This window comes from Cavia porcellus, unplaced genomic scaffold, assembly GCF_034190915.1.
Source record: "Cavia porcellus strain 051 isolate PalLab524CR breed Dunkin Hartley unplaced genomic scaffold, mCavPor4.1 scaffold_31, whole genome shotgun sequence".
Classification (NCBI taxonomy): Eukaryota; Metazoa; Chordata; class Mammalia; order Rodentia; family Caviidae; genus Cavia; species Cavia porcellus.
The window spans coordinates 4905558-4923349 of NW_026947514.1; the positions used below are offsets into that span (position 1 = coordinate 4905558).

Genomic DNA, 17792 nt, shown 5'->3' on the forward strand with positions numbered 1-17792 from the left:
AAAAAATGGGTGATTTCAACCCAGGAGTAGGGAAAACTTTCTGGCTAAGACTGAAAAATTGAGAAGCAATGAGTAAAACGACTGAAAAAAAAAGAGAGAGAGAGAGAGAATCAAGTGGTGGGAAGAAGCGACTTGTGGGGCCTCCGACAGAGTCCTCTCGGTCCCCCTGGGGGTACCCTGGGGCAGGCCAGGAGCCCCGTGCTCGGGATGACCTGACAGATGCTGGCATCCCTGGCTCTCCGTTCCCCACTCCCGCCCCTTCCCTCCTCCCTGCTTTCCACAGCAAAGCTTCCTTCCCGGAATCCTCATGAGTCTTGGTTTCAGGCACAGCTTTCTGGGAAACACAGCTACAACGCTGTGGACTTGATGTGCTGCCTTTCTAAACATTAAAATTCGTAACTTTTGCCATTTCAGAAGCATCCCTTAGGGTAACAGTATTCCCTCCCCCTGCCCGTGCGCAAAGGATGGTGCGCAGGGCTGGGGAGTGGGTGGGGAATCTTCACGAACACTCCTCCAGCCAGGCTGGAAGGGCGACACCATTGGTCTCAGGGCACACAGACGTCAGTGTCCTCAGACTCAGGGACAACAGGACATCCTCTGTGGTCTTCCTCCTGTATCACATAGCTCCTATCTAACCACGAGAAAAACACCAGACAGACTCCAATAAAGGGGTACCCTACAGTACCCCGTGACCAGTGCACCTCCAAAACAGTCAAGGTCCTTAAAAATAAGGGAAGTTGAAGAAACTCTCACTGTCAAGAGGAGCCTAAGCAGAGCTGACCACCAAGGAAATTGGTGGTCCTGAGTGGCACCCTGGAACAGAAAAAAGATGAGATATAAAGAAGGGAAAGCGGAATAAACTAGACTTCAGTGTGTAATAATGAGTCTAGATTAATGTTTTACGTGGATACCCGAGTAACAGCGGAACTGGCCATGGAAGAGGGTATGGGAACTCTCTTCTTACCTGCTCAATTTCTTACAAATCTAAAGTGGTTCTAAAATATAGTGTATTAAAAAAAGGAGAGAAGGAAGAAGGGAGGAAGAGTGGAAGGAAGGGAGAGAGACACAGAGACAGACAGAAACAAAGATAGAGACAGAGACAGAGACAGAGACCCCTCCCCAGCTCCCTGAGGTTAGACCACTGTGAAAGGCCAGGCAGACACACGGACACACACACCTGCTCCCTGTGATCCCGCGCACATTCTGGACACTGAGGGATACAGAGGGTTACAGCGCTCACACAGCATAATGTCCTCAGAAGGAAAAGCAGGAAACGCCACCACACCACCTACCAAACCCTGTCCAGGAGCCTGCTGTCCGGAAACAGCAGGCCAGGGCGCTCACCACACCATGAGTGCACAGAAGGGCTTCTCCAGCTGGCTGCCAGCTTCGCCACTTGGAGTGGCCGCCTGGAGCGTGGTCCTCAGAAGGAGCCGCAGCAGGCTGGAGGGACTCCCAGGGAAACTCTCGACTTTAGGAACAGGGGCCAGTGCCAGTGCTTAGTAAGCATCTCCCAGGTTCCCAACACGGTGCTAGGCGCCATGACCTTGGCAGAGACCAGATGTGCCTCAGAGCAGCAGGCTGGAGAGGGCGTTTCGTAAGGGGCGGTCAAACCCAGGTCTCAGGAGATCCGATGTCCACTGCCTCTTTGAAGAGCCACAAAACCCCTGCGATGAGAGCTACATAAAGCCATGCCTCACTTTTACTCACAATGAGAGGCACACACTGGCCCTTTCAGCTGTGGCTTCTGGGGATTTCACGGCTGCATGTGCTCAGCTGCAGTAAGTATTTCTCATCTAAGGCTTCTGGTACAAAATAAGGCGCCTCCTGTTTGTTATCTGCATCCTCTTCCCCGCTAACTCCCATCCCTCCCTCCATACTGGAGACTGAAAACCAGGGTTTTTCAATGAGCTACATCCATAGCCATTTTTATTTTTGAGACAAGATCTTGTTAAATTAATTAAACTATTAAATTCCAGGAAGGATTTGAACTTTCGACCTTCCTGCCTTAGCCTCCCAGAGTGCTGGGGCCCAGCTTTTTTGTGTTTATTTCAACAGTTCTATCTTGTGGCTTTTAAAGAGAATATCCCTAAATCTGTTTTAGAAGTTGAAGCATCGACAGCACAGGTTTCTAAACCAGGAAATTACTACATATGTAGAAAAGTTATACTGGGATCTGACAAAAGGGCAAAATATTTGAAATCAGAATTATCTCATGTTTTCCAGGACTTATCTTTCTCACAGAACAAATGAGGGCAAGGTAAGCAACCTTTACTGAACTTCATAAGCTAAGAAACTTCTCATATATTTTTATTTGCTCCCACAAAGCCTTTGGAAGAGAGCTGGATAGTTTTCATTTATATTTCAGGAAAAATGGAGGATAGTAAAAGTTAAGTAACTTGTCCAAAATTAGCTCAGGGAGGGAATCCACAACTATCTGAGCCCAACAGCCAGGCTGCTTGCAATACAGACGCAAATTAAACTCAAACTTTAAAAATCTAAACCAAGATTTAAAAAAAGAGAAAGCTTGCTCACACACCTGCATTAACTGCAATGGGAAGAGTGGATGCACTTCACAGGGCCCTGAAGACAAAAGTGGTCCATCTTCATAGACAGGAGCAGAGGCCCTGTGAGCAGGGTTCCCCCTACTGGTGAGCAGGGAGACCACAGCAGCCTCAGTGTGTGTATGTCCACATTAAACTTTCTTTCCTTAGCTTGGTCTTTCTGTCATCTTTAAATTTAAAATTAATATTCTGATAATATCTACAAGTTATACCCTTTGGTCCCAGTGATACTATTTATCTTAAGGAAATAATCAGAGATGTACATACACATTTATTGCAATGTTATACTGATGAAAAGCTAAAAGTGAGCTGCCTTAAAGTAAATAAGTTATGGTATACCATCTGACAGCCTAGCTGTTTAAAATGTTTCCAAAGAATATTCAACAGATATATACATATATATGGTGTACAATGCTCAATATAAATACACAATATAGTATACTGTCGATTGTGCAAAAATGTTACACATGAAAAACAAACTATACAACTTAAGAGGTTCAATGAAGATACTTATTATCTTCTTTATATCTTGTTAAATTCTCTACAGACATTGTATACTGCATTGAAATCAGAAAAATGGCATTTTTAAAAAGGTAAGACGAAATTATCCAGAGTATCTCCTCGTAGGCTATAAAGGAGACATTACTAGTAAATGCCTGGGGAGACTCCAAACCCCAGTGCCCTCAGCGGGAAGCACTCTGCCCCAAGCACCGCTCTTACCACAGTGCTAGCCAGGCATTCATTTAACGGCGTCAAGCCTTGCTCAAGCTCATGGAATACTGCAAGCTTTTTCAAACTTAGGAGTGTACAGGCTCCTTTAAAGGGAAAAATCTTTAATGAAACTGTATTGACTTACTATATATTATAAAACTAAATTTAATATTTAACTAGATAAGCATTATAAATGTATAAGTTAAATACAAACAACTCCACCAAACCAGCAAAATTCAAAGTGACATTATTTTGTGAGCTGGTAGCTTTGCTGGAGATTAAAGCCAGGGCTTGGTGTATGCCAGGCAAGCGCCCTACACTAAGCTATGTGCCCACACAGTGACGCTACTTTAATAAGACAGTGGCTGCTGTTCAGTTAAAATCATTGCTCACAGGTAAAAAACCAAAGGCACTGACCTGAACACCTAGAAAGATATACCTACACGGAAGCCCTCCCAACAGTCAAGGGCCAGTGGCCTCCACATGACTCCAAAGACTTCTGGACAGCTCCCTGTCCCTGATACTCAATGCAGAAACAGGACTGGACCCAACCATATTAGCTGCAGACCCAGGGTACCGAGTACTATGTTCTGATCTACGCTGTGCTCTGTGTAGCTCCGGAACCGATAGAGTCTGCTGGTCTTGATGAGGTGGCCCCAGAACTGCTCATGTGCTAGACAGGCTGGTCCTGTAGGGGGCGGGAAGCTTTCTGGGGACCAGCGGTGACCCTCACCCCTCCAGACACTGTGAGCTGCCACCTGATAATGAAAACATTACCCATATTTGTGCCTTTTGAATTATTGAGATAATCAAGCATCTGACCTGCAATTTGGAAAAAAAATGTAACTTCAGTCTTCACCTCATATTTTAGACAAATTTTTAAAAACTCTCTTATGCAGAGGAAAAAAATCATTCTTCTGTAAGAATGCTATCTTAAATGTAAGAAGTAATGGATAATCCACAAAGAAAATGACATTAAAAAAAACTTAGATCTCTATATACTAAGTCCTTAAAAGATAAAAGGCAAATTGGGAAAACATTCACAGAATTCCCCACAGATTCCCTACAGATCAATGGCTGACATATGTGACTAGTGCATATCATAGATATGTCAACGGTTTCTTAACTGTAGCTCACAGTTTGTGGAGGTTTCAGTCCATTAGCAGCTGGCTCCAGGGCAAGGCGCATGGCGGAGGGGCGTCGCAGAGCAGAAGTAGTCCCTGGTGTGCGGGGCAGGCAGAAGACAGCAAAGCAGTGAGCACAAGCGGCAGTAGCAGCCTTTCTCCTCGGCCTTGTGCTTCTCAGGCCAGCGACCCTTGTGCAGACAGCACTCACACCGAGGGTGGGCCTTCGCAGAATATGCCAAACCAATCACTGCGATAATTTAGTAATCATGCACCACACACTTAGTTCTGGCCACCTCAGAAAAACCCCACCGCTGACCGCATGAGGCTTTGGGAGAACATTTAGATACACGCCCACATGGAAGATGTAGAAGTGGACTTGGTAATTTCTATAAATTTTAAGGAATGGGGCCACTATGGGGGGGGGGCTATCTTGAAGCCCTGAGCCTGTGGGATCTGACATAGATAGTATCAGAACTGAATTAAAGGACACTCAGCTAGCATCCACTCCTACAGCAAACTATTTGCTGGTAGAGAGAAAATCCCCATACTTTCTGGGGTTACACAAGTGTTCTGGTTTTGCTTTTGAGACAGGGTCTCGCTATGTTGTCCAGGCTGTCCTTGAACTCCTGGACTCAAGTGATCCTCCTGCTTCAGCCTTCAAAGCGGCTAGGACAAAATGTGTGCGCCACTATGCCTGATCCTTTGACCCTGATTATTTGTTATCGTGGAGTGAGTGCAGAGAAGATAGCCTGCTTTCCTACACCTATAAATAATCAAATCTGCTGACGACAGAGATAACAAGTACTTTGGGTACAAGAACATACACATGTAAAGATGTTTACCTGTAAGTGCCCACAACAAAAACCAAATCAAGTTTGCTAGCAATGCTTTAAAAGTCTGTATAAAATGAACGACTTAAGACAGGAAAAATAATAACTGAATGACTCACTCTGGAAAATCGTAAGAACTTCCGTTTTTATGTCCATGTATTTTTATCTGATCCAAAAGAAGAGGTTCTGGGAATCCTATTATTAGTCAAAATATTAAATATTCTTATTCAAGAGAATCAGTTAAGGAGTGATTTTTGAATCAAATAAATTAAGGAAATAGGAGATTAAAGCCAGGGCTTTGTGTATGCCAGGCAAGCGTCCTACACTAAGCTATGTACCCACACAGTGGGCACTTTAGTGCTCTTTAGCTTGAAGATTCTTCTGATTTTCTTACTCCACAGCTACTGGAAGTAAAGATTTCTGATTTGTATGTGTTCAGAGGCAGTGCAAGCTGATACTCAATTCTAGAGATTTATATTACAGGCAGTATGAATGAAAAATTAAGAAACAGAGCCTCAAAATAATTCACAAATATTATAATCAGATACAGACATTAAGATAATTACGCATTCCATGTTCAAGGTAATCAAAGGCAAGACTGACTATATGGGCAAATGACTACTGACTAATTAATCAAATAGGAGTAAGCACAAGTACGGAAAGAAAAAAGAAAAGCACCTGTCCCCTAAATCCTTGGTTTTACAATAATTATCCAAGCAAGCTGTCAGTTTATTCAATTAATTCTATATTAAGAAGTCACAGATTTATTCTTAAAATTATCTTGATTCCAAGTGCATTTTGCAAACCGACAGAGACAATCAAACACAATTAAGGCAGAATACAAGAAAATAGGTGTTATTCTTCTCCATAGCTTCTATAAATCTGGTAATATAAATCTCTAGAATTGAGTATCAGCTTACACTGCCTCTGAACACATACAAATCAGGAATCTTTACTTCCAGTAGCTGTGGACTAAGAAAATCAGAAGAATCTTTGAGCTAAAGAGCACTAAAAAAGCTGGGGCCAAAGGCTAACACCCATCAGCTTGGAGGGAGAGACAGGAGGCTGGGCAGCTCGCCCCTCAGGGGCACATCAGTTCTAAGGGGAGCCAGAACCTCCTGGTGAAGGTGTGGAGGCACAAACAGGACCAAAGGGACTCCAGATTACAAGCGCCCCACTGGCCTGATGATCAAATGGGAATTATCTCTGAGAGAGAGACACATCAGCACCTCAAATCATTTCTGCAATTTTACAAATGTAATGGCTGGTATACATTTTTTCAAAAAACAGAAAGAAAACAAGTTGGGCATGGTGGCGCACATCTGTAACCCCAACACTTAGGAGGCTGAGACAGGGGAATTGTGGTGAGTTTGAGACTAGCCTGGGCTATACAGTGAGTTTACCTGAACTATAAGGGTAACCTGAACTATACAGAGAGACCCTGTCTCAAAAAAACAAAAAGAAAAAAAAAATAATAGAAAAATCTAGACACATAAGGAGGTAAGGCAGTATGAATGAAAAATCAAGAAACAGACCCTCAAAATAATTCACAAATATTATAATCGGACACAGACATTAAGATAATTATGCATACCATGTTCAAGGTAATCAAAGGCAAGACTGACTATATGGACAAATGACTATTAACTAAAAAGGAACCAAAGGGAAATTTAAAAATAAAACTGAAATTAAAGGTTCAATGAATAGGTGTAATAACAGATTATATATAGCAGAAGAGAGATAAGTGAAAAGGAGATATCCAGAACAAAAACTAGACAAATTTAAAAAATAGACAAGGAATATGGAGACACAGAAAATAAATGAAACATCCTAACATATATAATAGTAGTCCCAGAAGGAAAGGGAAGAGATAGGAGGAAAGGAAGGGAAGGAAGAGAAGGAAGGAGTAAAATTGGTAACAGAAGCACTAATGGTTGATGACTTCCAAAATGAATGAAAGACATGAAACCACAAATCCAAGCAGTTCTGAGAATCCCAGTTAAAAACAAAATGAAATCCATACATAGGACAGCCTAGGAAGACTACTGAAAATCAGTGACAAAGAGAGAATTTTAAAAGCAGCCAGAGGGGCTGGGGATTTAGCTCAGCGGCATAAGCACCTGCCTTGCAAGCAGGCAGTCATGACTTTGATCCCCGGTACCGATTAAAAAAAAAAAAAAAAAAAAAAAGCAGCCAGAAAAAAAATAATAGTTTCTAAGGCACAATAGATTCACAAGTCAATTCTTCACAGAAACAGTCCAACTCAAGCATCATCAGAGAGCTTTAAAATGCTAGCTAACAGAAAACAATGGCAAACCATGAATTCTGTAACTAACAAAAATACTTTGAAATGGAGAAAAGTGTCCTAAATTTACATTGTGGTAATGGTTGCACAATTCTGTAAATGATCTAAAAAGCAATGAACTGCACAATTTAAACAGATAAATGTTATGGTGTGTAAACTGTATCTCAATAGAGCTATTTACATAAAATGAAAGACAAATAATAAAATCTTTAAACAACTGCTATAAATTCATCACTAGCAAAACCTGCATTAAAAAGAATAAGAAAGGGTTTCGTTAGACATAAATAATCCTCAGTGGAAGACTGGAATATGACAAGAGTGGCATTGCACAGCTAGGGAGAAAGATGATCTTTGTACTAAGTGCTGAGCAAAAATGAGATTTAACTCCCTTCTCACATGAGACACAAAAATCAATTCCAGGTGGATTATATCTCTGAAGTTGAATGGCCAGTGGTAAGGTTTCTCTAGATGTTCTAGGAAAATATCTTCTTGCTTTTGGAATAAGAACTACAAATTAGGAAGAAAAAGACATGTAAACCCCCCAGGGAAAATTGGGCAACATATCCAAACACGCAGGTCATAAAGAGGAAATCAAATAAACATGTAAAGATGAAGAGCCTTGTTAGTCAAAAGGAAACAGCAAATTACAACCACAACCACTACTACCTCACACTCTCCAGAAGGGCTAAACTTGAAGACTGACAATACCAAGTGCTGACAAACACACGGACTTAGGAACTCATCTACTTGCTGGTGGGAGTGTAGACTGGTACAGTCAACTTGCACACGCGGTACTCAACTACCCACTAACGCTGATGATGCACAGTACCTTTTAATCTAAAAAGTCTACTTCTAGGTCTATATTTAACAGCAATGAATGTACCAAGGAGGCGTATGAATAAATTCATAAATATCATTATTGACAGTCAAAAGCTAGATACAACCCAAATGCATACCAACAGCAAGATGGTGCAACTGCAGTACCTTCAGACCGTGGAGTACTGCAGATCATTGAAAATGATCAAACAATGGTCACAGCAGAACCGATGCTCTCAGAATGGAGAGCAGCCAGACACAAAGAATATAGGTTGTGTTTCATTTATATAAGGTTCACACGAGAGACAAAAATGAAACTTCTAGACACCTCAGTCTTTACGGAATGTTTAGAAGACAAAACTGCACAGGAAAAAAAGGATTACTGCCAAAAAGGGGGGTGCACAGTCAGCTGTGGAGAGGGCGCAGCGACGGGAGCGGGCACCTGGGCTCCCGCGGCTGGCCACGTTGCCCTTCTGGACCCGATACCCGCCGGGCTCGCTGGCGGGTGACGAGCCCACGAGGGCCACCTCCGGGGGCTTGTGCGCCCTCCCGGGCGCGAGGGAAGGGGAAGGGTAGGGAATGGGCGGAGGGGTGACGGCCGCAGATCTGAGGCGATTGCAACCGCCCGGCGAGCCCGGCGACGGCTGCGGGCGCCGGTGGGAGGCTCCACGCGGGGCCGGGACTGGGGGAGCAGGGCGGGGCGCTCCCGGCCCCGATCCCGAGCCCCGGCCCCGGCCCCGACGCGGCGCGGGCGCCGACTCACCTCATGGTCGCGGCGGGGCGGGCGCGGGGCCAGGCGACCCGGCGCGGCGGCGGCGGGCGCGGGCGCGGGCGCTAGCGGGGGAGCCGGCCCCGGGCGCGGCGGCTCCGCGTCTGGCTGGGCTGCGGGGGGCGCCGGGGGCTCATCTTCTCGGGCGGGCTGCGGGCCGCTAGCTGCGGGGAAGCGCGGCGGCGCCGGCGGCTGACAGCTGGGCCCCGGCCCCTGCCATCTTGGCGGGCGCGCGTGCCCGGCCGGCCTGTGCGCGCGCCCGGACCGCCAGCCGACGGGGCCGGGAGGGAGCGAGCTCGCGGGGTCCGGTCGGCGGGAGCGCGCGCGCGCGGCCGGGGACGGGGGCGGCGGCCCCGGGGAGCGCGCGCGGCCGAGTCTGGGCCCACCCGCCGAGACGGAGGGTGCGCGCCGGGCTGCGCGCCCGGCCGCCCGCCCGCGGCCTCTGAGGTAAACGAGCGCGCGCGGCGGCCGAAGCTCCACACAAAAGGCGCGGGGTTCCACAGTCCGCGCCTCCGGGGGGCGGGGCCTGAGGCGGCGGGGGCGGGGCCTCTCGGGGTAGGCGGAGCTCCGGGTGAGGGGCAGGGTTTCGGGGCGGGCCCGTGGGGAGGTGACTCCTCGGACTGGGCGGAGCTCCGGGAGAGAGCGCGAGCCCAAGCGGGCGGTGGGTAGGGACAGGGGCGGGGTCTCGGGGAAGGGCGGGGCTCAAGGGAAGGCCGAGCTGTGTTTGCTGGGAAGTATGGTGTGGGCGTGGTGTGGGCGTGGCTGGGTGGAGCTCTGAAGAAAGCTCCAGCGAGGCGGGGCCCACAAGAGAGGCGGGGCGACCACGTGGAGCAACTCGGCCTCTATGCCCCCACATTCCCTGAGGACCTGCATCTGTTTGCAGTAGCCAGAGCACCGCCAGCACCCCAGCTCTGCTATGCACCTGGGCCGCTGGTGCTCTGTGCACCGTGATCCAAGTGACGTGGAGGGCCTACCCACCCCGGACTCTACATATGGATCCCAGGTGGGGACCGGCGTCGCAGCCTGGAGGCTGGAGCTGAGCATCCTCGCAGGTTCTAGTCTGGGTCTGCATGTGCTTGTCCCCCACCATGCCTTCTGCCCCTCCCTCCACATGCACAGTCCTCACCGTCTCCATCTCCCTTCCCGAGCCATCAAACTTGAATGGGTGCTGCAGTCTCCCACGTCATCGGAGCAGCTCCTGAGGGTGTGGCCTTTCCAAAGTCGTCCTTCTCTTCCCGGAGCCTAGAATGGTCTCTGCGCAGAAGAGCCTGCCTGGTCTCACCCTGAGGTTGCTACAGTGGACGAACCTGGTCAGCAGGAGGCTTGCGGGTGCTTTGCAGAGGCAGTACCATCCCGGTCGGTGCAAGTAGGGATCCTGTGCAGAGACCTGGGTCTCTTCCTTTTTACCCTGGCTTTTCTGTGCTCTTTAATTACGTGGTTCACTCTGCTCTCCCTGAGGCTTGTTCCTGCAGCACTGGAGGGTGACAAGTTGTTACCATCCTGTCCTGGAAGATTTGTGGAGAAACATTGGCTGCAGATCTGCTGTAAACGCTGGCACTACAGACAAGAGGCACGCTGCCCTGTCTGTCTTTCTGCTAGTGACTGTAAATCTGTCTAGATAGGAAGTGGGATAAGCCAGGGAAGGTAACAGAAAGTCTTTAATGAGTGTCACATCTTGGCCTGGCTTGGTACCACTCGCCTGTAATCCCAGCATTCGGGAGGCTGAGACAGGAGGATTACTGGAAGTTCGAGGCCAGCCTGGGCTACATAGCGAGTTCAAAGCCAGCCTAGACTACACAGTGAGATACTGTCTCAAAAAAGAGTGTCATATCTAATCTCTTTTGTACAGAGGGTAAAATTAAGGTCTGAGTAAATCACACAGGTGACCAGGAAGAACCAGGCGAACATGGACTTTTACAGATTTGCAGCCCCTGGACAGACTCCCTGTTTCTTGAAGTTTCTCTAGTTTTGGTTGCTGTTATGGCATCAACCCCACTGCTACGTTTTGAATGTTCTCTCAAAAGCTCATGGTGAAATTTAATAGCCTGTGACAATATTAAGGGACAGCATTTATGATTAGGTCTTGCAGAGTGCCCGGCTGAATGGATTAAAACTGTTTCCAGAGGAGTGGGTTAGTTACTTTGGGGGAGGGTCTTGATAAAAGGATAAATCTAGTCCAGTTTTTCTACGCATTTAAGATGCTTCTTTGTCATGCCTTTGGTCACAGTATGACTCAGTGCAGAGACCCCTGTCAGATGCCAGTGTGATGCCCTCACACTTCCCAGCCTTCAGAACTGAGAAGCAAATTTCCTTGTGGCACCTAATGGTTCTTTGTAGCAGTGCAAACACTCAGTGCTTAGCATTTGCAAAATCAAACTTTCCTCACCACAAATAATCAAAAGAAACAATGGCTTTTGATGATTTACCAATGAACCCATTGCTGCTTTACATTAACTAGCATGAGTGGATTACTAATTGCTGCCCGATTCTGCAGCAAAGCAGAACAACAGTAGATGTCTCAGAGGACTCACAGACCACCTGTCATCTTCACCCCTTTTTCACTCACACCATTAACCTGCCATTCAGTGCCACTCACCTGGCACCTCGCTCCTGCGACCTCAGCACTGCCTCCCATGTGTCTGACGTCTCTATTCCCTGTGTGACTCAAGGCTAACTCTCCCATCTGTATACAACGGGATTATCGTTTTACTTGCTGACCACCCCACTAGCCTGTGAACTTCATCAGCCCAGCCAGTGTGCTTTAGTCTTCTTTACACACCATCCCTCCATCATGTTACAGGGCAGGTCTGAAGAAAGCCCGTGTAAGCATGTAAGCATCCTAGCCTGAGCAGTGCACATAGGGGTCAGCGCCCACCTGTCCGTGTTTGCAGGCATTTCTGTTAACTGGAGCCCTTGCTTGCATCTGGAAGGAAATACAAATGACTTCCAGCCCATTTTGCCTTCCTCAGCTTGAGAATGGCCTGTGGTTCTTTTTGACACCACCAGTTTTGAGCTCCTCAGATCATAATTCTCTTAAGATTATGTTCTGCTGGCTTGAAGATTTAGGGGGTGCTTATTGGAAGCAGGCCCTGCAGCCATATTGAGATCCAGCTTCCTGCTGGCGTGTCTTAAAGACCTGGACTCATCAAGGGGAAGCTTGGCCAGGTGGAGATAGGAGGGAACCTTAGGCACTTGTCCTGCAGAAGGGAACTTCTCAGCACTATTGCCATTATTGGCAAGGAGGGAGGGAGGTCTGAGCAGGAGGAGCATTCCTGCTGCCCTGTGACTGCCTTGGAGGCTGAACCAAGGGAACTCACACCCACAACAGCTGGGAGGCTCGTGGACATGTTAGGGAACTTAGGGAGTTAAAGGGCTACAATGTCCCTACACCACGAGGCAAAGTCTTCTATCTACCTGAATGATCAGAAGTGCTAGGAAGTGGGTTCTTTTGCTCAATTTGGATACTAATCACAAATAGGCAAAGTACTGCTGCCTTCTTAGCGTGAGCAGCCCTGAGCCTTGGGTGACAGCAACCCCTTGCCCTTCATGCATGCCATCAGCTCTTTCCGTGGCCTTAGAAGCAGCTAGAGCTAACAGCTTTTCCCATAGCTCTCAGCAGTGCATTGGTTATTACCTCTCCTGTGACCTTGTAGCCCTTGGTGTTATCAGCCCAGGGCGACAAATTCAGCCTACTCTACTCGAGAGAGAGAAAAATGACATCCAAAAAGCCTCTGTAAGGACTCATGGGGGAGCAGTGGATGATTTTGAGCTTAGCTGGACTGACCTGAGGGGGTTAAGCAGGGCTGCCCCTCTAAAAGACAGCAGGGTGGGCCCACATGTGCGGTCTCCTGCTCTAACCACAGACTGCTGCATTGCCACACCACTCTGTGCGGGCATCCTGAGCCATCTGCCCTGGCTGTCACGGGCAAGCAAGGTACTTCTGGACCAGGGTGGGGCCACCTGGAGTGGGTGTAGAGGGACAGAGTTACCCAGGCAGGAAGCAGGGTGGAGTCCCCCGGGGAGGATGTGGGTGTGCGGAGTTGTCACAATGGCAGCTTGGCCGGACTGCCTGGCTGTGCTCCAGGGCGGTGGCTCTGCCCGAGCAGCTGGGCCACTGCTGTCTGCTCCTGCAAATTCAGAAAGTTTCTAAGGCAGAAAGAAGAAGAAAAGACAAGAGGAAGAAAGTGTGAGGCTGAGCAGGTGGGGGACATTTGGGAGGGTCCGGCCATTCTCTTGTGCTTTGGAGGTGCTGTGTTTATGGGAGGAAGATTAATTAAAGACGACAGGAGAGTCAAAGACTCCTTGCACCCAGAAATCTGAGTATAAAATATAATTCTTGGTGTTAAAAAAGGCATTGCTTCAACATTTTTAAAATATTAGAAGCAGCATAAAACAGAAAAGACATTAATCTAGATAAAGATTGCTTATTTTTCTGTATAAGTCCAGATAGTATTTTTGGCTTCTCTCACAGGCCATTTGGTCTCTATCATGTCTCTTTTTGACCTCAAAACTCAAAGGCAGCCACTGATGATACATAAATGAATATACGTGACCGTGTTCTGACCCAACTGTGCTCACAAGAATAAGAACCAGACAATTTGGGCCGTTGGTCATACAATCCGTTGACCCAGCGAACCTGTTAGTCTTCAGTGAGAGGCATGTGTACCATAGATTCGCCAGCACTAAACTAGAAGATAAAATGGAAAAACAAAACATAGAGTAGAAAAAGAAAACTGGAAACTGTCACTGACAACGTAAGACCCATAAATGTTGATCGCATTGAGATTTGACTTCTCAGTGATAGAAATTCCAGAAGAGATGAAAGGAAGAGAAGCCGTAATTGAGGGCACAATCGATTTTTTTAGTTGGAAGAGTTCCTCAAGTGGAATGGTTCCCTCTAAGATCTGGAACAAGATAAGGCTGTCTCCTGTCAGCTTTTCATACTGTTCCCAAGGCTCTACTCAGAGCGATTAGGCAAGAGAAAGAAGTCATTTCTAGCCAGGCGCCCTGGCCATCTCCACTACTTGGGAGGTTGAGGCAGGAGGGTCACAGGGCTGAGGCCAGTCTGTGCAGCTTAGTAAGATCCTGCCTGAAAGAACAAAAAATCATCTTTTTTATAACCAGGCTGGAGATACAGCTCAGTGGTAGTATGTCTCTGGAGACATAATTTCAGGGGTAAAATAATCACAAGAGGATATCGTTGCATTTTATTTCAGTAAACTTGAGGATCTACACGGAATGGGTGAGTTTAATAAAGAGCAAACGGAAATGTTCAGTGGGACACAATGCCAAGGCTGCAGGGCCGCTCCAGGGCAAAGTGCTGGGGGAGGAGGCCACCTCGGCACCTCCTGGCTGCACAGGTGAGGCTCATCCTGGCCCTGCTGCGCCCAGCTGTGTAGCCCTGGGCAGGTCCTGGCCCTCACTGAGATAGATCCCTGGGGCAGCTGCAGGTGGCCGAGGTGGGGGGAGGATGAGCCCCCAGCCAGAGTTTCTGGGTCGATAAGCCCTTTCCTGTGTCCACCGGAGTAGCCATGTGCTTGGCCATGTCACAGAGTGGATAGGAATGTACTCAAAGAAAGCTCTGCTTCTGAGTTACGGGGTCCCCAGCCCACGGACAGCTTAGAGGAGAGGGTTCTCGTGGGGCTGTGGAGCCCTCGGGCAGCAGGAGCTGCAGGCGGAGGAGAAGGGCCCATACCCAAACACCTGAGAGTCACGGGTGCTGAAGGCTCCAGGCCCGGAGCAGGAACCTAGAGCTGTAGTGCCCAAGGGCAGAAGGGGGACGTCCAGCTCCACTGCCCAGAGTGCGATCCATTGCCTTTTCTCTTCCTCCTCCTGTTCCTCTTCCTCCGTCCCTTCCTCCTCTTCTTCTGCTCCCCTTCCCCTACTCTGGGGAGCTACATCTCCACCCCGTTTCTATATTTTTTTATTCCCAAACGAGGTCCTGATCACGTGGTCACCTCCCCCGAGGGCTCTGGCAGCCCCTCGAAGTGGTGGGAAGTTCTGGGTCTCATCAGGTACTGCAAAGCTAACCTTCCTCATGAGGAAGCAAAGCCTGGAAGCCAGTGACCCTCTGGCCCTTTGGGTCTGACCTTTGCCTAATTTTTTCCTGCAAGGGGTAACTGGTTTTGCTCTAATGACTTCTCGATCCTGAGAATTTTAAAGAGGTTCATAATTAAACTCTCAAGTGGAGGCAGCTGTGTGCATGCGTGTGTGTGTGTGTGTGTGTGTGTGTGTGTTTTCTTTTGCAACACTGCTGCTTAATTTGGAACATAATTTAGACTTGCTTTTTCCAAATGACCTAGAACCAGCCAGGGTGCAGGCCGATGGGGCCGTGAGGCGGGCAGCCAGCTTCCTGGCACATGCCTGGCTTTCTCCTTTGAGAACGAAAAGGGTTCCAGCCTTTCGGTAAAAATAACTTTGTGCGGCTTCCGCCAGGAAGACACTTAAAAAGGAAGAGAGGAATCATCTACTAAAAATGAAAAAGCCTACCAATTGCTACCATAATTTCGGAGTTTATTTTTTGCTCACAGGGGATGTCAAGATGATCTTTGCCCAATAACTCCATAATTTTATTTCTCAGCATTTGCCTGGGAGAAACAAACTGAACTAAAACAAAATCCTGGTAGAGCTGTTTGCTGCCACCTCCTTTGCCAGGAGGACATGGGAGGCAGGAGAGTATCAGGATTAGGGGCACCAATGCTGGCCCTGCATTCAGTGGTCACTGTGCATTCAGCGGTCACTTGTGGGTATCCTGCAGGCGGTGGGCTCTGAGCTAGATGCTGGGGCAGCGGACCAGCTAAGGGGCATAGCTTGCACCTTGCTGTGGGCGAGTCCCTGGAGCTCACAGGAGGGGACACACAGGAGGGCCCAGAAGCCAGACGTGGCACTCAGAATACTTCCTGGAGGCAGTGACTTTTAAGCTGCGTTACAAATGTCATGATGGTTGGCTGGCCAGGAGCAGTGGTAGGAAGAGCGTTAGACAGAGCATGTAGAGAAAACAGGCTGGGGATAGAGCATGCTGCAGTGTGGGGGACCGAGAGAAGCTCGGGGTGGAGGCAGAGAGAAGCGGTGCTGGAGAAGGACCCCAGAGCACATGGAATGGGCTGTGACTCCCTGAAGGAGCCTGGTCCCGAGAGCCACCAGGGCATCTGAGCAGAATTGTGACGCAGGCAGGTGGTTGTATGGGAAGGTCACCCACACTGCCTGCAGGAAGGGCGGGTGGAGGTGATGTGGACATCAGTGTGGCTTCCTGGGCACACAGCCCTTGAGTCTTGGAGGGGCACAGGGCCATCATGGATGAGTGTGAGGAACCTCTGCAAGCCACCAACATGGGTTAAAATCCTACTTCTTTGCTGTGTGACCTCAGCAAGTTGAATAGCCTCTCTGTGTAAACAGTAGGTGACCATGACAGTGAGCCACCTTGTAGAACTGTTGAGGGCTTTAAGGAGTCTATGAGAGCAGCCTGCTCAGGTGCCTGGCAGGCACGGGGCTGGCATCTCTCAGGGACACACGGAGTCCTCTAGTTGACAGTCATGCGCTCACAGGTAGGGCTCTGGAAGGTGATTGGGTTATGGGGCAGAAGGCTGACTCGCTGTTAAGAGGTGGGGTCTGGTTGGAAAAGGGGGATTGCTGAGGGCGTGGCTTGGAAGGGTCCAGCTCCCTTCCCTACCCCTGCCCTGGTTATGTCAGCTTCCGGCCGTGAGCTACCTTTATATGCCCCTCTGCCACACTGCCCTGCCTGAGAACCAGCTGATATGGACTCAAACCTCTACAAATGGTAAGCTAAAAAACCTTTTCTTACTTCATCTGGGCATCGGGTATTTTATCACAGTAACGAGAGAAAAGTAAAGCAACTTCCTAAGATGGTTTGTATGGAAACCGGAACCTGAGTCAATGCTCAGAGCCTTGGGAGTAGAACTGTTGTGTGTCCTGGCTTTGCTAGGCAAGCTGCCCTCAAATCTTCACTCTATGTCTTGGTCTCTTCTCTCTCCTCTGGGACACACTACCCAGCTCCTGCAACCTGGAGAAGACGTTTATTTGGGCTCACATTTCATGGTCAGCTGGCTCCAAAGAAAGAGCAACACAGTACAGGACTGTGGCGGAGGGAAGGCTGCTCTCGTCCTGGCCAACAGGGAGCAGAGTGAAGGGCGGAGAAGGGGAGAGATAGAAACACTTCCTGGTCACACCCACAGGGCTGCCGCTTCCAGCCAGACCCCAGTGGTCAACAGCAAGTCAGCTGTGAACCCCCACGACTCACTGGTCTTCCGATAGCCAGGCCCAGGAGGAGCACTTGAGGCTCTGGGGGACATCTACATACAAACCACAGTGTCACGTACTGTGTGGAGTATGCAGTTCTTTCTGCATTAGACGGTGCTCTCCAGGGCCAGCCTGGGAATGCTGGTGTAGAGCATGGCATTTGAGAGCGGGGATTTACACCCAAGTCTGTACATTGATGAGTGCTGTGCTACTAACTGGCCCGTGAGCTTGAGCAAGTTCCTCCATGTCTCTAACGCCCACGGCCTCATTGTCGAAGGGCACAGCTGAGCCTGCCTCTGAAGGCGGTGGGGTGGAGGAAATGGGGATTTCAGATGTGGCCGGGAAGTGGGACCCTGGGTGCTGGCCTGTGCTGCTGGTGCCATGGCTGGAGAGAGTGATTTCACAATGCCTGCT

General features: G+C 48.6%; 1 protein-coding gene across 1 annotated transcript in view; it reads right to left on the reverse strand.

Moving 5' to 3' along the window:
• The window catches only part of Evl (Enah/Vasp-like), a 142271-nt gene extending 133014 nt beyond the window's left edge, over positions 1–9257 (reverse strand). The window contains exon 1 of the mRNA XM_063241088.1: positions 9117–9257. Coding sequence (XP_063097158.1) covers positions 9117–9121 — 5 coding nt within the window. The 5' untranslated portion in view covers positions 9122–9257. The remainder of the gene's footprint in view (positions 1–9116) is intronic.
• Between the last annotated feature and the right edge of the window lie 8535 nt (positions 9258–17792).